The sequence below is a fragment of the Mauremys mutica genome, chromosome 12, assembly GCF_020497125.1.
Source record: "Mauremys mutica isolate MM-2020 ecotype Southern chromosome 12, ASM2049712v1, whole genome shotgun sequence".
In the NCBI taxonomy this organism is placed as follows: Eukaryota; Metazoa; Chordata; order Testudines; family Geoemydidae; genus Mauremys; species Mauremys mutica.
In genome coordinates this window covers 8,761,757-8,787,204 of record NC_059083.1, presented here as the reverse complement: position 1 = coordinate 8,787,204, position 25,448 = coordinate 8,761,757, and the positions used below count along the sequence as shown (strand labels likewise).

Genomic DNA, 25,448 nt, shown 5'->3' with positions numbered 1-25,448 from the left:
CAAAGTTTGTATCAAGTTTATTATAGGACAATGTATCAAAAAAGAGGATTTATTTACATATATACACACACAACTAAACTAGAATCTTAAGTTTCACAAGGTAACAACCATCTATAGCAGTGATGCTCAATGATTCAGAAGCCAAATTAGCGACCAACATTACCCAAAAGAGCCACAGTAGCATGAATCCATTGTTTCATTCACTATAGTACTATCCATATTTAAACAGGGACTCCAAGCAGCACAGAGATCAGTATAGTTATTTCTTGTTTGGGGTTTGTATTCCACCCTCTCCCTTGTGCTCTGGGCTGCTGGAGATCAGCACTTCACACTGCTTAATGCCTCTCTCCCCTCTGGTGTGTTACACAGTCAGAGGCTCCCAGTATAAACGCTCCAATATCGCCTTACAATGTGGGATATGACTGTCAGAAGTGAATTAACGCTGGCAGCTGCGCACAAGCATTCAATAAAGTCTAAGCAGATTCTTATAATGTTAATACCTATTTTAACACAGGTGAGCCAGCCTGACCCCAGCTGGGGATTTCTCAGTGTCCTACTGAAACACGGGGGACTTTGGCATGAGCTGGTACCTGGTCTGTGTACCTACTCACTCATGGCATGAGCTGGTACCTACTCACTCCCTGCCCTGGAGCCCAGTGGGTTAGAGGAAGGGAGTGAGCAGAGGTCTCTCTCCCCTTACTCCTACATACCAGGCGCTAGGTGTCCCATGAGTAAGACTGCGAGTCTTTCACAGAGGTCATGGAAATCACAGATTGTGACTTTCCGTGATTCTGCAGTGGCCCGGTGCAGCTGACCCCAGGGCCACCCGAGCAGCTCCGGGGCCAGCCGCACCAGCCACTGCTTGGGCAGCCCCAGGCAAACGCTTCAGGAGCAGTAGCTGGGCCCCTAGCTGCACCCCCAGCAAATATTTGAAAAGGTTACAGAGATAATTGTCTTGGTGCTCAGAGCAATCCCTGTTATTCCGGAATTTGTCAGATGTGATGGCCAGAGATCACACTCAGGTTTTTCCAGGGCTAGTTTCCACAATACCCTTATCAGCCCCCTTTCGCCTTTGTAAACGGATCAGGATTGGTGCAGATCCAGTGTCTCTCGCTGGTGCACCGCAAGCTGCTGACCCCATTCTCAGTCAGATACCCGCAGTCCCCATCTGCTGTTATCGGAAACCTGCAAGACAGACGCCAGGGAACTGGTGTCAGGCAGTAGTTGGGTGTTTCCCATCAGTCACAGACAGGGGGAGACACTTGCACAGTGCAGGGAGCTGCTGCACTCTCAGCCCCTCACCATTCTCCCTCCTGCACCAGCCACAGGCCCCCCACGATTCCCCCTCCTGCACCAGCCACAGGCCCCATCCCCAAACCCCCAACACAAAGGGACAGCGAGAAAGGGGGCAGTGGGGCAGCAGGGCCAGGAGAGGCTCTAAGATCAACTGGCCTCTGTGGAGCATTTATGCCGGGAGGGGGGATATTTTAACCCCAGTTCCTGCTCCCCCCGCACATGCAGCTGAGTTTGGATGGGCCCCTCCAGGCCCAACCCACCCAGTCTGCCCTGGGGGAGATTCCAGGTGAGTGTCAGCATAAGGAGCAGCAGTAACGCCGCACAGAAGAGCTGGGTCAAAAAGACTCACAGGTGGTTGAATTCGGTGCCATTGGCCCATTTCCAGGGCTGCCCCGGGTCTCTCCAGAGGCCGATCCAGTGGTCAAAGTTGCCTTTATAGCGCAGCATGAAATCCTAAAAACAGCAGAGGGAGAGGTGGTGTCAGAGCCCCGACCCTGCTGCTCCCCCAGGCTCCGGGCAGGGAATCCCAGGTGGACACGGAAGGGCTCTGAGTGTTTCCAGGGGGTGGCTGGGGATTTTCGCCTTCCCCTTACACAGCTCTGGGTAATTCAGTATTAACCCTCCCACCCCAAACCCAGCTCCCCTCACCCCAATCTGCCCTGGGCTGGGGCAGCTCTTGGGTGCTGCTGGGTCTAAGCGCCCTCCCCCCGCTCCATGCAAGGCCAGGCTCTGGGTGAAAGCTGCATCTTACCGGGCAGCTGAGCTCCCCTCACCATGGCAGGGGAGGGGGAAGGAAAGAGCCCAGCTGATCTGAATAGGAGATGCTGGGAGAGGCCAGGGATGAGAAAAGCCGCCCCCTCACCCACACCATCCAGCTGCCCTTTCACCTACCCTGGAGCACTGGCTCTGCAAGTCAAGCTGGGATCTCAGTCCCCCTCCAGCCCCATGCAGCCCAACAGGCCAGTAGACACCTGAGCCAGCCCAGCCCTAGAGAGGGACAGTCTCCTATGGGGAAGGCTGAGAGTGGGCGATCCCCACGGTCACACACTGACACTAGAGGAGCCCCGGATCCAGCCAGGCCTGGCATTCAGCAGCTGGAAATCCAGTCCCTCTGGCCTCCCAGCACGAGAGGGCTCAGGGCTGCTCCTTGCCCCACAGGGGCAGAGCCCAGGCCCTACTGCAGCAGCAGCCATCACTGTGCCAAGGCCAGGCCATTGCAGTGAGAGTCTCTCTCACCAAGTCCTGCTGGGTGTCGATCACAGCCAGGGAGGCACCGAGGGAGGAGCAGTGTTTCTGGCTGTAGGTCCAGTTCCCTTTGGCCTCGGAGAAATAGTAGCATTTCCCTCGGTACCCGATCCAGCCGTCTGTGCATGCAGGGCACATGGGGCCCAGGGCAGCTGAAGTACGTTGATGTAACAACACTGAAATGAGAAAGTAACGTGGTGTAAGAGGGGAGCTGCCCGTCTGTGGGAAGAAATGAGCCCCGACATCCCAGGCTTTGAGACTCCCCTGACAGCTGCTGGGAGGCTGCTCGGGAGCCAGGAGGACACTGGGAATCCAGCCGCAGAGAGGGATTATCTAAGCCCGGTCTCACTGGGCCACTGTCTTGGGTTCATGTTCATTAGGGATGCAGCTGACAAACAGCTTGTGATTTAAAGCACAGAGAACCAGGCCCAAGCTCAGTGTGTTAGAGTAGGGGGTGGGCAGATGAGTGATACTGGGTAAGAAGTTGAGTTCAGCAGGATTTGCCAGGACTGTTCCCCTGAGGAGCTCTGCTAGCCTGGGCCACTGTCCCCATTCCCCTGCTCTGTGTTTGGCTTCCCCGGAGAGGCAGGTTGAGATGAAGATGGGAACAAACACCCTTCCCTTCAGAAGACTGAACACCTGCTGCCCGGGCCCGTCCAACACAGGGCAATGGAGATGCTTGTTGTGATATGTTTACCTAGCAGGAAGGATTCCTGTGACACTCCCAGCTTGGGGGGACTAACACAGCTCACAGCAGTTCATCCCAAGCACAAGAGCAACATCCACACGATCAACAGAGCAATAAAAGGCAAGTGAACAACTGAGAGGGAAGTGAAGCAACTTTCAGTCAGGAACATGAAATGGCCACAAGGTGGAACCAGAACTCCAGCAATAGAAAGGGCCTGTGACACTGACTGGCCAGTTGCAACTTAATGCACTTCTGTAGAGATATTTCTCCTTCCAAACACAGCAGCTGGAAGGAAACTCACTAGACTAATCCTAGGGGAATTCTGCATCACTGCACATGTGCAGAATTTATGTCCCCTGCAGATTTCTTTGCTTCCCTGCAGAAAAATGACTTTTGCAGCTTCCCTTTGCCTTCCTGTCAAAGTGGTCACATGCCCCCCAGCAGAGCAGGTGCATTGTTTCAGGTGCCAGGAGCAGCCAATGGAGAGAGAAATCACTGGGGAGGGTGGAGATGCACTGACCAGTCGCTCCTACCCTATAGCAGGCTCAGCTGCTAATCCAGGTGGGCTGGGGAGGATGGAACTTCCTCTTCCCCTGCAAGGAGTGGCCAGGGCTGGGTCAGACCCTCCCCCAGAAACCTCTCCCGCTGCACGATGCTCCACCCTCATCCCACTTCCTGCCCCCATTGCTCCTCAGCTTTGGCAGGGAGGGGATCACTGTTAAGGGAGCAGCTCCCCTGTCCACCCAACCCCTGTACATCCAGACCCACCTCATACCCAGATCACCCCTCCACCCAGAACCTCAATAAGCCCCCTGAATCCTAACCCACACCCCAACAAATCTTGCATCCTGGAACCCCCACCAAGCCACCCACACCCAGACTGTCCCACGCAGAACCCTAACACCCCACACCAAGCTCCTCCACACTTGGATCCTGCTGGGCTGAGCCTACTCACCCACACCTGGTGCAGAAGGGCAGGGCTCCAGGGGCAGGCCCAGCCCTTGCCTTGTGACAGGGTCAGGTGCATCCCCACTACTGAGTTTATGTCCAGACTTCCTGCAAATTTTATTTGTTGATAAATGTGAATTTTAAAATAGTGTGTGCAGGATTTTTATTTTTGGCACAGAATTCTCAGGAGTACTAGATGCTTTCACTGCAGTGTAACCCTTTCAATGCCAGAGAGGGCAGCAGCAGTGGGAGTCACCTATAACTCACACCACAAAGCTATTGGCAGGGTCAGCGCAGTAGGTGAATAACCAGAGGCAGGGTTATCAGGGTCACTATTGGGAAGAGTTGCTAAGCTGTTCCAAACACCATGTCAGTTAGGGATTCCCCTCTCTCACCGCCCCCTCCCCCTCGTCATGGCTACTTGCTCTCAGCCTTAGCTGTCCCCTGCTGCTGGGAAACACCTATGTTTGGGAGAACATTAGCAGCTGAGGCAGAGAGTGATCAAAGAATGAGCAGGGCATGTGCCAAGCATGTATTTCCCTGGAGTTGTCATGGTGCAGTGTGCTGTGCACACTAATGCTCACACATGAACGGAGCAGGGCAGTCAGTGCATAAGCTGCTGCTCTGTGTGTGATGTGTCTCATTTCAGGAAACAACTGCAGCTGCATGGGGCACAATTTCACATCCTGTACAGAGCTGGATATGTGAATACACAGCCACCCCCCCCCACCCCCCAAAGAGAAAAGCTGCCAGGCCCGTCAGCCCCTTCCAGTATTGGTTAGGATAGACAGGGCACAGCTCTGGGAGGCCTTGACTAGTGCCATCTCCACCATCTGACCACACAGTGTTCAGGGGGCTTCCTGACCCGCAAGTGTGGAACTCCAAGCTCACAGATCCCACCTTACGCTGGGTGAGCCAACGCTGCCCATTGCAATAGCCGGCCAGTCTAGCAGGGAGCTGGGACTCACGGCCCACCAGCAGCAGGGCAGCTAGCACCGGTGTAAGGGTGAGGAGGCAGTTGCACATTACACAGATGTGCTGGAGCAGTGTGTCCCACTGTGGTAACTTACTGCAGTGCCCGGCAACAGGGCAAGCCCCTTTCTGCACCACTGCAGCCCTTCTACATTAGCAGTTTGCACTGTATCAATGTCGTTACATCAGCACAAAGGGTTCCTAATGCAGACAGACCTGGATTCACCCTCCTCTGCCCATTGCTAAATGCTCCTGAGGCCCAGTGATCAGATCCCAGGGCAACAGATAAATCCCACCCCTGACAGTCTCACAGCCCCCCCTACCCCAAGCTATTGCCAAGTACAGCCGGGTTCACGCTCACCATGAACAGCCACCCTCTGCACTAGCACTCGCTGTCTGTGCAGGTGGGGGAGTCAATAGCACTACGGGACCCTGCACTGCCGAGGTCACTAACTGGTGGGTTTCACACGGCGTTAATGGAGGTGTCTGTGCTGCGTTCTACAGCTCATTTCAGTGACACACCAGCACCTGCCAGCCCGGCCCTGGGCATGACCCGGGGATGCAGGAAGGCCAGGCTGGTACCTCAGAGCGACATGCTGCAGGCAGAGGGCCCAGCTCATTGCTGCCCTGCACCTTCTCCTGTCAATCACCCCCACTCTGCACAGGTACCAGCGACTGTGCCTGAGGCCCGGCAATAGTGACTTGGGCCCCAAGGGCTCAGAGCTGGGCTGGGGGGAGCTAATGTCAGTCAGATCGTCCGACTCAGAGAGTGCCCAGGTGCAGGGGTCTGGGAGGGAGCAGGAGGAGGGTCATGGAGGAACATCCCCCAGGAATCCTCTGTCCCAGGGGCAGAAGTCAGACAGGCCAGGAAGAGAGAGTGACTGTGGTGGCTCCAAGAGGGAATGGGATGTGAGGAGAGGTGGCAGGGAGGGCTGAGAACTTACCTGCCAGGACAACAACAGCGATGATGAGACCCAAGAACGCAACTGTGAGGGCGACTGTACATTTCTTCCCATGATGACGAGGTTCTGAAACACAAAGACCCGTCAGGCCGGGCTGTGAGGACACGTCTCACCGACAGCACCAGGGCTGGAGCTGCCCTAGAACATGCCCCGTTCTGTCAATTGCTCCTCCCGTCAGACGCTCTGGGAGGCGCCCGGAGGCTCAGGCAGGCTGGGGCTGGCAGAACAGTCCCTCCTTCCCCTCAGCCCAGTGCCCTCCCTGGCACCCCCAGCCAGGCTGTCACGGGGCCTGGTGAGCTCAGGGGCACAGAGACAAGGACCAGCATGTTCTGGTCACAGGAACTCACTGGCTGCTGCCACTGAGAACATGGCTCCATGTGGCGCAGCCTCAGTGTCTCTCTCCAGCCCGTTCCCAGGCAGCAACGCCCCATTACCTGGTTCCCTGCCAGTGTCCAGGTATCTATTGCCATCAAGGCGCAACTCCCGCAGTGACTCTTCAATCCCAGCATCCCAACCTGCTGTCCACATTGTCTCAGTGACACTCAGGCGACAGATGGTGCTGCACCGGGACCGGCTCATCTTGGTCTGACAAGATCCCTTTCAGCAGCAGCAAAGCCAAGCTGAGGCGGAGGTCCTGGCCCTGGCTCCCCTCCCTGCTCCAGACTCCCCAGCCGATCTGAAAGCAGAGATGGACCAAGCAGGACAGGTTAGGGGAGAGGCAATTTGTGGTTTCTCATTCCCTGCCCAGCAGCTCAACTCCCCACCAGAGGTGGTGCCATGATGATTAAACCCCCTTAAATGCTATCAGCCCCTCCACTCCCCAGGGCTTCAGAGACCTGATCTGCTATGGAACACCCCCCCCTCAGCCCCCAGGATCTACTCACCTATGTGAGGAAAAGCTCCCTCCCCAATTCTGCCCCCCTATTCTTGGAAGAGAGTGAGCAGAGAATCATAAGGGGACAGCATCCTGGCAAGTGATGGAGGGAGGGAACTGTGATGCCCAGCCCCTAGGTGTTTCTCACCAGAGCACATTGGGGGAGGGGAGCATCATTGCCCTGCAACCCAAACTCACTGGGGTGGGGCAGGTACATATAGCGTGTTCTGACAGTAAACAATGCACTGCACCCACTGCAGACCCCAGCTGTGCATGTGCAGAATGTCCATGGTTTGCCTCCTACGTGTACCTACTGGTGCAGTGCATCCGCTTAAGCAGCAGGGGCTTAGCCCAAGCCTGGACCACAGGAGCAGGGCCAGTCAGATCCTGGCATCCACGTGGGAGGGGAGAATGTGGGGTGACAGGCATCTCTGCCTCTGTTCTCCCCCATATCCTCCTCATGTGACCGTCAATCTCTCACCCCCACAGAAACTTCCTCGTCTTTGGACCACGTCGTTGCAGCTTGCACAAGTTCACAAAACTTCTTACTGGGCTCTTCTATAAAGAAGGTGAAGGGAGTCATCCTGGAGTCCCAGCACTAGCTGCTGTTTCATGCCCATATCTGTGCCTGAAATGTGTTGTGGGTCCACCTTGCTCATTCTCTCCTGCAGGTCATATGCATGGGTCCGATTGGTTCCACCTGGATTCTGTGTCCACGCACAGAATTCCTTGAGTCTGGTTCCAAAGAGCACTTGGTCTCCAGACACTTCTAAGAGAAGCTGAAATATTCTCTGTCTTGTCAGCTGTTGCCATGAGCTTCACTGTGGATCTGGCCTGGCCTTTGAGACGCTCCTCCACAAAATCCTCACGATCTTCTTCAGGTCCTCTCAACACCTGTATTCCTGCCTTCACTGACTTAATCCATTCTTCTGTTGTGATGTCCCCTGGCTTTGTTGGGAAGCCACTGAACTCAGGTATCTTCCACTCTCATGGAACAGAAATTGTAGGAGGCTTCTAAGCCGCTTTTAAGCCTGCTGGTCTATCACTACTTTGGCCAACAAAAACTTCTCTCTGCTCAGTTCTAGCTTGTCATAATACCTTAGCCTGGTCCAATAATTTGTGCTGAAGTTCAGCAAACTGGGCCCATAAGTTCTTCAATTCCAGCCATTGTAGGGTTCTCAAATGGGCCTGGACAGTGCTACCAGGAGTCAACCAGGAAACCAACGGGGCAGATCCTACGGATACAGTTCTGTTTGTGACGTCAGCGAGGAATGGTCCTGCTATTGTGGGGAACTTTCCTGGCTTCTGCACTGCCCCAGTGGAACCAGATACCAAAAGGATCAGAGTCCTTGCTCCAATTCCCTTTACTCAGAGTTGTAAGAGACAGACTAACGCAAGGGTCTCAAACACACGTCCCGCGGGTTTATTTTCTGCGGCCCGCGAGCTCCTCGCAGCGCCCCCACCCTAGCATGTACTTACAGTGGCTCCGGCCCAGCATGCACAAGGGGCAGAGCAGGCTCCATCTCTGCCTGCTGTGCCCCTGCACAGCTCTGGGAAGCGGCCGGAACGTGGGGGAGGAGGGGCACCGGCATCTGTGTGTTGCTCTTCCTTCAGGCACCACCCCCAGCAGCTCCCATTGGCAGCGGTTCCCCATTCCTGGCCAATGGGAGCTGCTGGGGGTGGTGCCTGAAGCAAGAGCAACACACAGATGCCGGCCCCTCCTCCCCCACATTCCGGCCGCTTCCTGGGGCGATGCGGGGGGGGCGATGCGGGGGGGCGCTGCCCCCCATACCCATCCTGCAGCTGAACCGCCTGCCCTGAGCCCCCAGCCACACCCTGCGCCCTTCTTGAACCCTGGCTCCCAGCCATGCCCTGCACCCCTTCTGCATGTCACCCCCTGCCGCACCCCAACCCCCTGCCCTATCCTGCAACCTGACCCCCTGCCACACCCCTCACCTTTCCTGCACCCCACCCTCCAACTACCTGCCCTGAGCCCCTGCCATACCCCCACACCCCTCTTGCAGGGAGGGACGGAACTGGGGTGGGGATTTTGGGGAAGAGGTTGGAATGGGGGCAGGGAAGGGGTGGGAAGCAGCAGGGCAGGGCCTCATGGAAGGGGTGGAGTGGGGGCAGGGCCAAGGGCAGTGTGTGTGTGGGGGGGTGGGAGATGTCAGTAATGCAGCCCTCGGGCCAATGTACTAGTCCTCATTGGCCCTCGGGGTCATTTGAGTTTGAGACTCCTGCACTAACACCACTTTGATGGGAGAGATGTTAACAGGCAATTTAACATGAAATGGTCTCGTGTATTAAGTGATGACAGACAAACCTACTGCACCTTGTATTGAGTTAAGAGACTGACTGACAGGTAAACTGGTGCTGAAAGTTTCCACAGTGACATTGACATTCGCTTCTCCACTGTCAATGCAGCTTCCATTTTGGGGTTTCTATGCTGAAACGTGGCCTTGCGCATCCAGAAGTTCTACAGCCACTGCTCATCCCACACCTGCATTACGATGCGATCTCACCAGCTGGTGCTGGTTTCTCAGGCCCAGAACTGGTGCTCAAAACACCTACAGTTGCTGCATTAATACCACCAAAAGCTTGAAGTGGGTGTTACTGGGTCCTGCAGCAAGCTGTTGCACACAGAATTACCACCTTCCCCACAACTCTTCTTGCAGCTCTGCGAATGCGGCGGGATGGTGCACCCTGGGCATGCAATGCCCATAACAATAGTGCAGAGCTGTGCAGACTCCATGCTTCTGTCAAAGATATAGCAGACAGGAAGGAGAGCCACGTGGGTTTATGGGATTTAGGAAAAAAAGGTGCAAAAATCATGGGATACATATACAATTATGGGATATTGAACACTGCATTATGGGAAGTTGATCCCATGCTCCCCATCACTCTGTGCGATCCATTTAGGAACCACCATGCCTTGCCAAAACTTCCCAAAGTACAGTGCAGTGGACAGTGGCAAGTTGCATAGTGGGATTCCTACCCATGGTGCACCACACTCTGAATTAATACAAGTGCTCCTGGCAAGTACACTCACAATTGACACAAGGAGGCAAGTAGGCACGCGCACAAGTGACAGACTAACTATGGTGACTGCATGCCGATGTAACGTAAAGTAGGCTGGTAGGGTAGACATGGCCTTAGGTATATGAATTGTTTGGGAGATGCAGCGATCGTCTCTGACCCTAGGAGTGAGCATACAGCCAAGGCAGCCCTTTGGGCATTGCAGCAGGGATATCGGTCTGTTGCTAAATATGCTGTGGAGGATACTGAATGGAACAAGGCTGTACAGTATTTGCATTTCTGCATCAGCCTACACTAATAAGAAACATGATAGAGAAAGATGCAGGTCTGGAGATTCCCCCCCAAAAAACATTTTTCAGTATACAGTGGGGGAGGCACAGTTGTTATATTGAAGTTTGGACACATCTTCCATTAAAATTAAAGGAAGAGGAGCGAGTGCATAGCAGGGCCCTAACCTCCAATGTGTCATCTAGGCACCACAGCAAGAGAGATAATTATATGTCCCACAGCCTTCTAGGGAATTTAGAAAATCTCAAAGTGTATTGCCAGTTCTCCCTGTTATAAGTCTTAATAGTTGGTGTTTTCAAAAGCCCAGCTCCCAGGTCAAGCAAGTAGAGAAGAATCTCAGGTTTTGTTTAAAAAACAAAGCTAAGTATTCAGCCCTTGTAGGGGCAGAGAAAAGTTTGAAAATATGACCTGATTCCACCTTAGAAAGCAGAAGGTAGGAGGAAAAAACCCCAAGTTTTCTAAATATCAAGTTTTTCCAAGTGATACAGAGGCCACAGTAACAACTCATCTCTGGAGCAGCACAGTAGAGGACATGTAACACACTCTCGTAGGTTACAAATGATCACAGGTTTTACAGGCTCAATTTTGAGTTCAGTTCTCCTGCTTCCATCAGAAGGAATTAAGGTTTCCATTCCTAGGGCTGGTGGGGCTCTGATCTGTTTGTTCTAAGGCCCAGGGGGAGTGTCTAGAGCAAGCAAGATGGAGATTGTGAAAAGTTTATTGATTTAATGGTCAGTTATGGGAAATTATTGGGGGGGGTCATTATTTAATGACAGACGTTGAGATTCAGAAAGTTCATAAACCATTAAAACACTGTGGGTATTCACCCACGAAAGCTCCTGCTCCAATACATCTGTTAGTCTCTAAGGTGTCACAGAACTCTGTTCATTAAAACACAAATTGTCAACATCATGCCAAACTACATACTCCATAGCCTTAAGTCAAGCTCTAATAAGTTCTCAGGCAAAGTAAGCATATATTGACATTTTGAAGGATTAAAATCCATGTGCATTTTATATAACAACCTGGTATATGGATTGGATCTGGAAAAAAAACTGGCACAAAGTCCAGAATATAGTTAAGGGACCAGAGGCCTAGCAAATAGTGATCGACAAAGAGAAAGCTAGGGTAAATGAAAATAACCTTGCTTGCTAAGATAGGCCTGGTCAGCAAATTGCCAGGTGTTGGAGCTAAGAACTAAATAATTGTGTCTTATTCAGAGTTGCAGACTGAACAAAGCAGCCCTGTTTCAGTGGTTAGTTTCTTCTGTAGAGAGATGTTCTTCTCTCAGATCCAACTTTGAGTTTATGAAAAGTTGGCACATGGCAGTATAAGATATGGCATCCTTCCACCTCCCTTCTCAGCGACCAATGCCCTGCCTTAAGACAAAGGAGAATCTTTATTGCTATATAACTTAGTGTTTCTTTGCTTTAATCCCTAGGAATGTACCTGTTGGGCAATCAAAGGAGTTGCTCCATTCCTATGGACCCCAAATCAAAATTCAACATATGTATTTTATACTACCATTTTTTCAGAGTATTAAATGTTAACTTGTAACTTGAGACCCTGGGCGGAGACATTATGTAACCTGTTAACCACTGCTAATGGCGCTGTCTTGCTGCAAACCTATCCCGGGGTGTGAGACTGCCTATCCCATCACTTCCCCTGCCCATGGAAAAAAAAAATATATATATTCTATTATAATCAATTGACAAATGTCTGAGCCTAATAAGTAAGGTGACACCACCTACACTGTGTGTAATAAACTCCTATGCTTGACCTTGTGGATTTGTGTCCTTCAGTTTGGGGGCTTGGACAGGATACAAGTTTCTGAACTGGCGGAGGATCTGAGACTGAGATCCAAAAGAGGTGAGTATGTTTACTTTACCCCCTCATTAGGCCAGCGAATAGAAGCCTCTCTCCTTTCAGATGAATCTTGTTTCCTTTCTTAATTTGTGTAAAGAAACCTAAACATGTAGTCTAAGCAAAAGGGTTAAATAAGGGCACCTACTACTTGGGAGGGGAGACTTGTGCAAGAGGTTCATGTACTGTTTAAACAACTCAGGGGTATGTTACAGAGGACTTGGATAAACCACCATCAGGCGACTGGCTGTGAGTTAAGCCCAGGATTGGCTGGGTATGCAAGCGGTAGGCCGTGCAAACTGGTGGTCCATTTCCTCATTGCACAGAACATTGCAAGTCCTAGGGGAGAACCACCCACCCCAGGCATGTGACATACATGCTTTTGAATAGCACAAAGTCTCCAGCCAATAAGGCCGGCAACTGCATGTAACTTAAGGCTGCACGGTATTAAAAAAGGGAGGAGACATCCTCATAAAACTCAAGGCAGTGGAGATTTAAGACCAGGGGTTGCCAGCCTTTCAGCAGGGGTGTGCCAAGTCTTCATTTATTCACACTAATTTAAGGCTGTGTGTGCCAGTAATACATTTTAATGTTTATAGAAAGACCTTCTAAAGTCTAATATATAACTAAACTACTGTTGTATGTAAAGTAACTAAGGTTAAAAATGTTTAAGGAGCTTCATTTAAAATTAAATTAAAATGCAGAGCCCCCAGGACCAGTGGCCAGGACCTGGCAGTGTGAGTGCCACTGAAACTCAGGTCATGTGCTGCCTTAAATGCCTGTTTAAGACCATAGCATAAAGGGGGAAGTAACCCCTCATCAAGGCTGACAGGCATTTGGGGTTGGGGGAAGAGACCCAAGTTCTCCACAAAGTCAGCAGCTAGGGTGACTAAAAATCCATGGCATCAAAAGGAGAGGCAATCAGTCTGAGAGTACTTGGAATATAAACATGGCAAAACTTGGCAGGCAGCAGCTAAAAAAAAGCTAGCTACTCTGCAGCTGGACCAGAGGCAGACCTGGTTACTTGGTGGAATAATCAGAAAAAAGTGACCAAAAACAGACAAAGCAGTAGTAGTTATATTGGATATTCTCAACATAAAAGATTTGAAAAAAACAGGCTCTGAAAGATAGGAGCCTGTGCTCTAAAATATGCAACTGTTGGAAATTGGAAAAGATCCCAGAGCAGAAGAATCACCATGCCTGGGACACCTCCAGATTGTGAGGGGGAGAGGATACTCTTGGCATTTGCCACCGATTAACTATCTGTGGGAAAATTCAGCAGCTCAAAGCAAAGGGGAGGAATCAGAACCCCTTCTATACATTTCTTTGCATGACAGGCCAAATTTGAGCCCCACAAGGATTAATTGCCCCAGGGGAGCAAGTACAGTGCATGGCTCCAATCAAAACACAGTTAAAGAGATTCAGAAATGTTCATGTGGAGGTTGAACCAGTAAGGGGACTTAGAACAGAAATAACTGAAGTCTGTCCCTTCACCCCACAGGAAAAACAGGCACTGTCTGATTTACCCAAACTCAAGCGTGATAACAATACTGAGTTCTGGGACAAGCTGGATGGCCTGACTGAAATACATGGCCTCTATAGGAAGGATGTTCACATCCTGATCAAGTGAGAGTGCCCCAGGGATGTGTGGGAGAACCTAGATAGATGGAAGACAGGGCGCTGGGCTGAAGATCATAACCCCAACCCAGGGGAGAACATCAGGCTGAAGAACCAGTAGGAATCCCAAACCCAGATGCAGACACTGTTGTTCTAGAAGCCCAGACCACTAACTGGGGGGGGGGGGGGGGGGGCTGCAGTCTGTGGTTCAGCAGAAGGGAGAGTCTGCCATGTCCTATGCCAAAAAGAAATGGAATGCATTCTGAGCTTATTCAGGTGTGGAGAATATAACATCCTGAGACCATGATGTATTCCTTCAAATCCTAAAGGAAGGGCTGTCTGCAGATCACCAAGCAGTCCTGACATTAGGCATCTCAGTGGGAGAGAGATACTCCGCAGTAATGAAATGGGCCACAGAATAGGAAAAAAAAAGGTAGCGGCAACCACATCCTCTGAGAAAATTTGTAGCAGTGCATGCAGTTAAAACCACTACCTGTTTCACATGCAATAAGCCTAGACATCTGGCACATGACTAAAAATAAAAATCAAAACATGCAATAATTGTAAAAGGAGCAGCCACTTACAGGAAAACTGCTTCCACCCCAGAGGGGGTAAAGAAGGGCAGTGGCCAAACAAGCAAAATAAAAACTGTTAGTTAGTACCCAAGAACAAGATAAGGATAAACAAATCCAGGTGTTGCTCAAACTCCTGGCTAGCAAATAGGATCAGCAGCCCCTGTGGCTGGAACCGAAGGCGACCCCAGGATGTTTAACGCATGAGTGGGGAGACCGACTGTGCAACATGTTAGACACAGGAGCCTCGGTATCAATCACCAGCCAAGATCTCCCCCTCACCCATAAAACCACATGGATTGAAGGGGTGGGAGGGGGAAGATTAAAAGCAACCCTAAGCCAACCAATAGAAATAGAATTTGAAGATATGATCACAGTCAGTCAAATCTGGGTTTGCCCCAAGCAGGGAGACACAATTTGTGGCATAGGTCTCCTTAAGGAGCTTGGGAGAGTAATCAACCCCAGAGCTAGCTGCATTGAATGGGCTGAAGAGCCCAAACAGGAAAGATCATCTCAAAATATAGCCATGATTGCCAGTAATAGGGTAATACCGGAGTGGGGGGGAGGCCAATAGAAACCCTGTGTTCCCTTCACCCTGAAGTGTGGGCAACAGATAAATAAGATTGTGGGCTAGTAAACATGTAGCCTATATCTGTAGAAGGACCAACTCAAAGCCCACAGGCAGAAGCCTTAGAGACAGTTAAAGATACAGTCACTAATTTGGAATCTAGAGGGGTGTTTAGAAAAACCACCTCCACAACTAACTCCCCAATTTGGCCTTGTCAGGAAGCCAGACAGGACCTGGAGGTTAACTATAGACTACACCCACCTTAACCGGGTGACTCCCAGGGCACATCCTATTGTGGCTAGCCCTGCCACTATTCATAATTTGCTAACACCAGGTCACTCAGTATTTTCAGTCCTGGATGTAGCTAATGGATTTTGGAGTATTCCCCTTGCAAAAGAGAATCAGGAAAAATTTGCATTTACAGTAGGGTCCAAGTGTACTGCTGATCTCCAAGTACCTCAGGAGTTTCATAATTCTCCCTTCATCTTCCACAGGACTATGGCAGAAGTAATAGCATGAGTGCTTTTGGAAGAGGATACTGTGATACTGCAGTATGTGGATGATTTGCTACTTGCCAGTTCAAATGAAAAGGACCATTTAAAAACCCTAAACAGACTGTTCACGTACCTTCGCAAGACAGGATTTCAATTAAGCCTGAAGAAAGCTCAACTGCAACAGCAGCAGGTTTTATACCTAGGGCATAACATCTCCAACAAACAAAGCAGGCAATTTTAGGGTTAAAGAAACCATGGACAGTTAAAGTCTGAAAGGTCCTGAAACTCCTTAATTTCCGTAAAACATATACACCGGAGTACTCAAAGGTGGTGGAACCAATTCAAAACCTCATTAGAGGGAAAAAGCCTGAAAATGAGTTGGTAATATGGGGCACAGAACAAGAGGAGGCATTTATCAAAATAAAACACGCTTTAGCTTCCGCCCCCAGCCTAGGGCTTACCTGATATGGAAAGCGAGACAGCGTCTGGTAGCATACCTATCTACCTTAAGACCCCCTGTATCTCAGGGATTACCGGAGTGCGTAGCAGCTTTAGACTGTGCTACGTGGGTTGTGAAAGCTTGTGAATCATACACTCAAGGGGAAATTAGTGCTCCATACACTTACTGATCTCCTCAACACCAGGAGACTAAGATCTGTAACAGATGCCCGCAGGAGTCAGGGGAAATCAACATTGTGCTTGCAAAACCCTAACTTCTCCACAGCAAGAGACAAGGGAATAAATGTAGCCGAATGTCTGAACATAGAGGGAGAGGTATACGAACATCTTATAGATAAACAGGAAGTGTTGGAAGAATTAAAGAAGAGCCATTAGAGAATCTACATATAGTTGTGTATGTAGATGGAGTGCCACACACCGGATGGGCAGTGGTACTCAGTGATGGGACAGTGATAGTGTCAGGTCAGATGGAAGGATCAAAGTCGCCCATGAATTGGAGCCAACAGCCCTCACTGAAGCTTTAAGAGTGGGGGAAGGCAGGAAGCTCACTGTATATACAGACAGCAGATATGCATTTGGAGTAGTGCACGACTACACGGACGTGTGGTCACGCAGGGGTTTTATAACAAGCCAATTAATATAGAAGCAGTTCAAAGACTAACAAGCTGCCAAACCACCATCAGAACTAGCACTAGTAAAGATAAAAGCACAATCTCAAATGAGAAACAAAAAGGGAATTGGGCAAATAAATGTGCCCAAGAAATTGCACACACAAGTCCTATTAAGGTTTGTGCAGCTAGAGTGACAGAAGAGAAAGTGAATTTTAAAAAGCTATATGCAACCATAAGCCCAGAAGAAAAAAGTAAATTGAAAAAAACGAGGCTGTGTATAAAAATCACCTCTGGTATGGGCCAGGTTGGGAGGAGCTGGTAGCCCTGGAGTGCATACGGGCTCTACAGCTCCATGACATCCACTCTCCAGCTCATCTGGGGTGAAGACAAATGAGGGCTGCCCTGGAACACTGGTGGTGGCCAGCCATGAAAAAAAGATGCTTTACAATTTCTCAAGAGATGTGTAACACACGCACAAGTAAATGTGGGTAAAAAAAGGTGCCTCTGAATCACAACCATGACCAGAAGGGCTGTGGCAAAATTTGCCAATTAATTTTACTGAACCCTTGCCAAAATGTAAGTGTACCCTCTGCTTTGTGGCAATTGACACTTACCTAGTAGGTAGATGCATTCCCAACCAAGAACTATACTGTCACAACAGTAGCTCAAATCCTAGCAGAAAAATACCCAGATGGGGTTTGCCACTGTCAATAGACTCTGGCCAAGAAACTCACTTTACAGGGAGAGTAATGAAAAAGCACTAAATAATTCAAGGCACAAAAAACAAAACAAAGATTCCATATACCATACCACCCTGAAAGCTCAGGAATGGTGAAGAGAATAAACAGAATAAAAACAGCCTTAACGAAAACAGTACTGAATACAGGAGAAGAATGGACTTGTATGCTTCCTGCTGTATGGTATCGAATCAAGGGCAGCCCGAACAGGCTAACTCAACTGACACCCTTTGAGCTAATGACAGAAAGAGCAATGAAAATGCCTAGCACTGTAATCCTCCCTGCAGGGGGGGTCAGGGCTTTTTGCAAACAGGCTGCAAAACTACATAAAGGCATTGGACAGACTTGAAGGATTTATACAACCAAGTAAAGGAAAACCAAACCCAGCTGGATGATAATAGTCTGGACAAAACTGCATTTAAAGTTGGGGATTTGGTAATGTGTCATTTACCAAGAGGTTAAAGGAATTTTAAAGCCAAAATGGCAAGGCCCTATGAGGGTCCTTCTGACTACTAATACATGTGCAAAGATTGGGGGCAAATTGGGAACATTTTGGCATCACCAAAATCAGCTAAAATTGTTTAAATCAGCATCTGTCAATACTAACAATGTTTCCACAAGTAAACAAAAGGTGAAGGAGAAAGGACTGAAGGATGACCAGGACAACCAGAGCAACCATGGGGAGGCTCCTGCTGTCCCTGGCATGCACGAGGAAGGACAAGTAGTGTGCCATGTGAAAAGGAGGGCTGGGAATGGGTCATTAACCCCCCTCCTCCCAGTTTGCTTTGCTTTAATTGCCACACTAAGGAAACTTAGCTTTTGGAAAACATGTGCTGTGGCCAGTAAACAAGTCTGGCCAGAAGTAAAGGTGACACTGTGGTTAGAACATGAACACAGTAGAAGGCAAGAAAGTCCAAAAAACCACACTCTGATGCTCATAATAGGGAGGCTAGTAACATTACAATTTTGATAACTGCTAACAGCCCTGTTATCTGCTGGTGTCAGATACAAGAGATTATGGAGTTTCATGAAGGCATTTGGAAGGAATCATGGAAGTGTATTACCGGCCCCTTTGAGCAGGGTGATGCTTTTAGATGATGTTGTGGCCCTCTTAGAGGGACAGTTTCTACACTTAATGTGTTCGAATTACCTTTAAAAGGGGACAGCTGCGTACTACTAATGAAGGGGACTACGAAGTCTTGGGCTATCCCTCATTTGAACACAATTACATGGCATATTGCCACGATGGCTTGGGAGGAAACACAGACCTCGATACTAGAATTTGTGTGGGATTGTGGGAAAGAAACCAAACACTCATGAAAGATCATGTACCAATTATACTGAGATGGTACCTGTGGAGGTTGAGCCTGCTGACTCAGAATGGGGCCTACCACTTAAAGCATAGAGGGAGGTAACCCCAAAGGCATGGCATACATGTGTTAAACAATGGCCCAATTAGAATGTCCATGACTAATAGCAATTAACCGAGTTATCAGAGGCAGAGTGGAACCACCCGACTGTCATTCCCTGAACAAATCCCTGTTCCAGAACCAGAATTGATGATGGACCAGCACTACCAGTCCTCACCTCAGTGGTATTCCACACTTACAGGGAAGAGGTGTGTATTCCTTTAGAGGAAGTAAACAGACAATGTGCAAAGATCAGACCTCAAATGATTAGAAATATTACTAGCCAACAAACCAAATTGGTGAGCACTTAACTAGACAAGAGTGGATTACTAAATACTCTTGCAGGATGGTTTGGTGCAGGTAATTCTGTTGGCAACACCTATACTATAGCACACCAAGCTGAGGAGGGTCCGGCTGGAATATGCTATAATCTCTAATGCTTGGGGAGGACTGGATACTACTAAGGCCAGTCAATTGATCCTTGACAGATTCTTTAAGCTGTCTAAACTCTGTGTCCACCTCATTAGATATAACACAATACCTAGGTCAAGAAGTCACCAGCCTGGTAATAAATGGGACTAAAATATAAAGGCACTGGAAGGAAGTTGGAGAGCAGGACAAACTTTGGCTATCGCCACACAGGGAATTGTAACCGATCTCCTTGATGGCCAGGCCCACCCAGCCCTTATGGAAGTGGTTGGAACCTCTGTGGGCATGGGAAAAAAGAATCCATGAGAGTCCAAAGACCAGTTTGGACAGGTAACAGCATAATTGTGTCTTATTCAGATTGCAGATTGAACAAAGAAGCCCTGTTTCGGTGGTTAGTTTCTTCTGTAGGGAGATGTTCTTCCCACAGATCCAACCTTGAGTTTATGAAAAGTTGGCACATGTCAGTATAAGATTGGTTCCTAGGAAGGGAGGTGGAAGGATGCCAATGCCCTGCTTTAAGACAAAAGAGAATCTTTATTGCCATATAACTTTCACTGTTTCTTTGCTTAAACCCCTAGGAATCTCTGTTGGACAATCAAAGGAGTTGCTCCATTCCTATGGACCCCAAATCAGAATTTGACAGATATTTTATACTAACATTTAATACTTGGATAAAATGTTAAATTGCTAATTTGAGACCATGGGTGGAGACATTATGTAACCTGTTAACCATTGGCTAATGTGCTGTCTTGCTGCAAACCTATCCCAGGGTGTAGGACTGCCTAGCCTGTCACTTCCCCCACCCATGGAAAAAAAAACAAAAACAAACTATATATTCTATTGTAATCAGTTAATGACAATGTCTGATCCTAATAAGCAAGGAGACACTCTGCCAGCACTGTGTGTAATAAACTCCTATGCTTGACCTCTACATGGTGTGGATTTATGTCCTTCACATTTACCAATAAAGATCTAATCCTTCCAAGCCTACACTTATATTAGTTTTGGTGGTGGGGAGTGTATGGGTATGTCTACACTACCAGATTAGTTCGATTTAAGTTAATTTGAATTTTTGAAATCGACCTTACAAAGTCGAATTTGTGTGTCCACACTAAGGACACTAATTTGACTTTTGAGTCCACACTAACGGGGCAAGCGTCGACATTGGAAGTGGTGCACTGTGGGAAGCTATCCCACAGTTCCCGCAGTCCCCTCTGCCCATTTGAATTCTGGGATTTCCCCACAATGCATGCTGGGGGGAAAAATGTGCCGAGGGTGGTCTTGGGTAACTGTCATCATTCAACGTGCTTTCGGACGTTTCAAGGGGAGGAGCTTACTGACTCGCTCGGATCTCAGCGAAATCAATATCCCCATTGTTATTGCAGCTTGCTGTGTGCTCCACAATCTCTGTGAGAGCAAGGGGGCGATCTTTATGGCGGGATGGGAGGTTGAGGCAAATCACCTGGCTACTGATTACGCTCAGCCAGACACCCGTGCGATTAGAAGAGCCCAACGGGAAGCGCTGTGCATCCGGGAGGCTTTGAAAGCTAGGTTCCTCAATGAGCAGAGTAACCTGTGACTGTTCAGTTTCTTTACAGAGAAGCTGAACCTGCCCCTGTTTCAGTTACTATTGACTGTCCTCTGCAGTTACATACCCCGTTCACCATGTTTCTCCCTTTCCAATACACGTTTAAAAATAAAGTAAATGGAACATTGTTAATGAACAACATTTTCCTTATTAATGACTTCGCGTTAAAGGCTTGAAACAGGGACGCAGACTGTGGTGGGTAGGGTGTGCAGTGATGTACAGACCACTTCTACACTCGAGGAATGACAGGCTCCTGCTCCTAGAGCCGTCTGCAGTGCCGGACTGGTTGTTTCAACGGAGCCTGCCATCCCTCCTTTTCGGGACTCTGTGTGCGGGGGCTATGTGACCTTGTGGCGGGGGAGGACGGTTACAGATTCCCCTGCTGCGTGGCTCTGTGGTCCAGGACAAGGACTGCTGCATATGATCTGTAACCGCCCTCCCCCGCCACAAAGTCATGTAACCCCCCCCACCCTCCACAGAACATGAAAAGCACCTCCCAGACCGACACGGGTGCCTAACTGACTGCACTGTGTGTGTGACCTGCTGTTGATCCTGCCCCCGTGTCTGTGCCCTGGTAATGGTGACTGTCCTATGCAATTACCAACCCCCTTCCCCCCCCCTCCCCTTCACACAAAATCTTCTTTAAAAAAAGATGACGGAAACAGTAATTAACAGCAAACTCTTTTTAATAATCAACTAGACAGTTAGGGGATGAAACTGGGATTGGGGCTTGAGTGAGCCAGGAAGGGAAGGACTTTTCAACATTTAGGGAATGAGAGCTTTTGGGTACTTGAGCACTCTGCAGGGGTGCAGTGACAGTTTTCATGGCCCCTGGCGCCCCTCCTTCTGGTTACTTTGGGTGAGGGGGGTATGGGACTTTGTGGCGGGGGAGGGCGGTTGCAGATACAGTGCAGGGGGGCTCTGTCCTCCTGCCTGGAGAACATCCACAAGGCGCCGGAGCGTGTCCGTTTGCTCTCTCAGTAGTCCAAGCAGTGTTTGAGTCGCCTGCTGGTCCTCTTGACGCCACCTGTCCTCCCGTTCGCTGTGTGAGCACTGCTGCTGAGAGAGGGTCTCCCTCCTGGGGCATTTCCTGTGTGGCTGGTCAGAGCATCCAAGCTCGGACTGCTGTCCAGAGCGTCAACAGAGTGGTGCACTGTGGGATAGCTCCCGGAGCTACTAAGGTCGATTTCCGTCCACACACAGCTTAATTCGACATAGCAATGTCGAATTTAGCGCTACTCCCCTCGTCGGGGAGGAGTACCGAATTCGAACTAAAGAGCCCTCTATGTCGAATTAAATGGCTTCCTGGTGTGGACGGGTGCACGGTTAATTCGAATTAACGCTGCTAAATTTGAATTAAAGTCCTAGTGTAGACCAGGCCTATGGCTACCCCACTCCCCTAGCCTAGCATTAAAGCACAGAGCTATATCTACATAAGGCTCAATTAATGGGGTGAGTTTTGGATTACCCCCCCACATTTCCCAGAAGAAAAACATGGTTTAATTCCAAACTCTGATCTCTTCCTGTCCAGTGGCTTTTCTCCAAGAAGGGGGCTGTTTCTCTGGCAGAGGTGCAGGAGGTGAAGCGCGTCTGCAGCAAGAGCAGGCCAGATTGGGATTGTCCGTGAAAAGACAAGTGTGTTCGTTCTCCTGCGGTTAATGGCCCTCTCAAAAGGTGCGTTGGTGTTATTTTTTGATGTTAACATTTTAAGTAACCAGTCAGACTTTCAACAACCAACAAAAAGGACTGTAAAAACAGGGTGCTTTGCCATGGAACTTTGGGTTTGTCTTGCCACTAACTCCAAGAGCATCCAATTGCAACCAGAGCCCTAACGTAACACAGCATAAACATTTGCAGTGGCTTAAGCAGCTGCACAAAAAAAAAAGCCACACTCCAATATAAAAATCAAGCTATTAAATAAAATTCAGGCAAAAAAGCATACTAAAGCAGCCCTATAAGACAAAAAAATCAAGTTATGTACCTCAAATAAAAAAAAGCTACTCCCTAACAAACAAAACCCTATTCCATAGTAAACTGCCTCAGTCCACTGGTATACCATATTAAACAATTAAACTTAAAAATGGGGACATGTTTCACAAGTTGAGATGTTAATTATGCAAAAGGTTTAAGCTTTTTACAAAAAAACACCTAGAATTCAAAATATTAATGCTGCTCAACCATGGTGATCTCCAAATCCATAAAGCCTCAGTATAAGGTGTGGCAGTCCCTGTTCTTGGGGGTCTGTAGGTCCCAACTATTTAAAAATATCTTGGGAAAGGCTACTGTCATCTCTCCCCTAGCAAATAATTCCACTCTAATCAATTGTAAATGCCCATCCAAAAAAAAAAAACAGGTTTCAGAGTAGCAGTTATGTTAGTCTGTATCAGCAAAAACAGGAGTACTTGTGGCAGCCTTAGAGACTAAAATTTAATCCAAGTCAAATTCTAAAGCCCTTAAAACACATCTATGCCTTAAAAAAAACATAAAAACCTTAAAGTTCACCTTTTGATCATCACCAAAATACCAAACCACTAAGAAGTAGGGGTCAAAATAAAGGGCCCCTATAAAACCACCTAAAGTGCTAGATACTCAATTACCATATCAATAAAATAAACCTGTTAAAACAAAAATACTAGCCATCATAGTAAAATACTGTCAAATACCTAACAAAAACTCAAACCGTTGTTTCCCGCACACATGTACTAAAACTTAAACCAAAATACACCTGTGATCAAAAGCCCCCCAATCAAAATAAAAAAGCTCAAGTTATTTATAACTCAAAGTAACCACATAAGGGTCCTTCCAAATCCTTCATTAATTTATATTAAAATTTTATTTAATAAACAAAGTTAGTTAAATTCCAGTTTTTTGTTTAAGGTTTACTAAGTAAAAACCAAAGTGTCAGACACAATACATGTTAAATTTAAAAAATGCTAAGGCCCGAGCCACACTATGAACTGAACTGTTTTAATTACAAGATTTAACAAGGTTTAATTTCTAATGTCTTTCTTGCTCAATATAAAACATTGCTGTTTGTACATCTTTAAAGGTCTCTGTAAAAAAAAAAACTGTCTGTGTAAATAAGTGCATGCATCAAAAAATGTAAAGACCCTTGTCAAAGCCAAATGGTCAAAAAAAAATTTAACTTCTCAATGCCAAAAAACCATCAATGCACATCCATTACTAAAAACAAACAACCCTAAAATAAAGGCTGGCACCCCTAAAAACAATTAAATAAAAAAGTAACCCTCTCAAAGGTGCTTTAAAATATTAACAAAGAAACACCAATTAAAAAGTAATCAGTCAAACAGCAAAATCCATAAGCTTCAACAAAGAGACAAAAACACCATACACTATAAAAACCATGGTGCTTTGCCATAAAACTTGAGATTCGTCTTGCCACTACTCCAATAGTATCAAATCACAACCAACATAGCCCAGCTCCCCTGTGCAACCAATCTGGCTGGCCACTAAATTAATCCAAACTCTAAACTGATAACTATAAACATCAACTGGCAAAAGCATGCATGGTGTATGTGTATAAAATTAAAAAGCATATTCTGCTGTATTCTCAATAAATGTGGCCTTCTCCACTATAAAAAAAACACTGGTGAGCTTTGTATAGCATAACAAGCTGGTCAGCTACTCCAGCCTGCAACCCACGCAGCCTAGGGGCTTATGTCCTTGTCCCCCTCAACCTCTCAGTTCCACATATGGTTCTGGCTGTTTTGCTTCTAGTGAGTAAAAAGTTACCCTGGGATCCCTCCACTTTCTGACACGTACTGGGGTTGATGCAGTCCTCCCCAGTTCAGCTTGGGTGTGGATAAGACCAAAGTATTGACCCCTGTACTGCTTGTTCGTCAATAAATATACGGAGCCACATGCTCAGTATTACATCACAGGTAACTGAAGAGCAAGTGAGGGCTGGGGACTCAAACTCACAATTTATACTGGCTACTGACCAGCTCCAAAAAAGGTCAGTAGCAAACAGTTCATGGAGCACATTGTGATGTCTAAATTTTTGGACTGAAAAAATTCAGAGTTCTAATCTCTAAAGCACTATAAGCATTTAAGGCCATACTGTCCTTTACAGTAAGCGTAAAGGAGCCTAAAAATTTGTACACATTTTATACTCTTGGGGGAATTCACTAAGAACAATGGGAACAATACACTAAACAGGCAGGCCGCTACATTCTGCTCTGCCTGAAGGAACAGAGCTTGCCCCATGCCTACCTCTTTAGAAACACTCCGCACAACGAGCATACCATACCTACTGTAATAGACAGCCAGATGGACAGGGTGTCTGCTTCTCTCCCCCCAGCCAAAAGCATGTATCACTTTAAACACTTACTCTGTCTTGCAAGATTAAACTTTAACTTACAGGGTTTTGAATTTAAGTCAAACCACAGTACAAACACAGGATCACTGCTAAGAAGCAGTCAGGAAATCCGGTTCCTGTGTTCTTAAGATTGAGACATGATCTTGCTCTAACTCTGTAACTATACAAATTTACAAAGGGTCCTTGGGGGTATTACAGGAAGCTTACACTGAGACAGATGTAACCTTAAAGACTTAAAATAAATGTAGTAATTAAATAGTAAAATTAGAGTTAAAGTTAATTTATTACTGCTATTTAAAAGATAATACGTGGTATTTATATCAGTGGTTCCCAACATTTGTGGCCAGTAGCACATTAATGTTTTCAGAAGAGCGTGGTGGGTGGCAACAATTTTTCAAGGCTTATTTTGTATTTGTACATTAAATACAGAAATCATATTTAGTATTACAT

General features: G+C 47.9%; 1 protein-coding gene across 3 annotated transcripts; it reads right to left on the bottom strand.

Moving 5' to 3' along the window:
- On the bottom strand, nt 1–24,976 carry LOC123345630 (C-type lectin domain family 2 member D-like). 3 transcript variants are annotated; one of them, XM_044982621.1, is made up of 6 exons: nt 24,934–24,976; nt 6,546–6,787; nt 6,094–6,177; nt 2,533–2,717; nt 1,646–1,749; nt 1–1,185 (listed from the first exon to the last, which is right to left on the bottom strand). In XM_044982621.1, the coding sequence occupies exons 2-6, from the start codon at nt 6,688–6,690 to the stop codon at nt 1,056–1,058; spliced, it is 648 nt and encodes a 215-aa protein (XP_044838556.1). In that variant the 5' UTR covers nt 6,691–6,787; nt 24,934–24,976; the 3' UTR covers nt 1–1,055. The 3 variants fall into 3 exon arrangements, 2 of the variants coding, with proteins under 2 accessions (XP_044838556.1, XP_044838554.1); XR_006572826.1 differs by lacking the exon at nt 24,934–24,976 and having other exon boundaries at nt 1–590; nt 631–1,185; nt 6,546–6,877; XM_044982619.1 differs by lacking the exon at nt 24,934–24,976 and having other exon boundaries at nt 6,546–6,877.
- Nucleotides 24,977–25,448: the final 472 nt, after the last annotated feature.

Excerpts from the sequence above, each read along its gene's own strand:
- LOC123345630 (XM_044982621.1), bottom strand. The coding sequence starts at position 6,690 with ATGAGCCGGTCCCGGTGCAGCACCATCTGTCGCCTGAGTGTCACTGAG. Across the intron at positions 1,750-2,532 it reads TCGACACCCAGCAGGACTTG|GATTTCATGCTGCGCTATAA; the intron begins GTGAGAGAGACT and ends TGCTGTTTTTAG. Across the intron at positions 1,186-1,645 it reads GGCACCGAATTCAACCACCT|GTTTCCGATAACAGCAGATG; the intron begins GTGAGTCTTTTT and ends TCTGTCTTGCAG.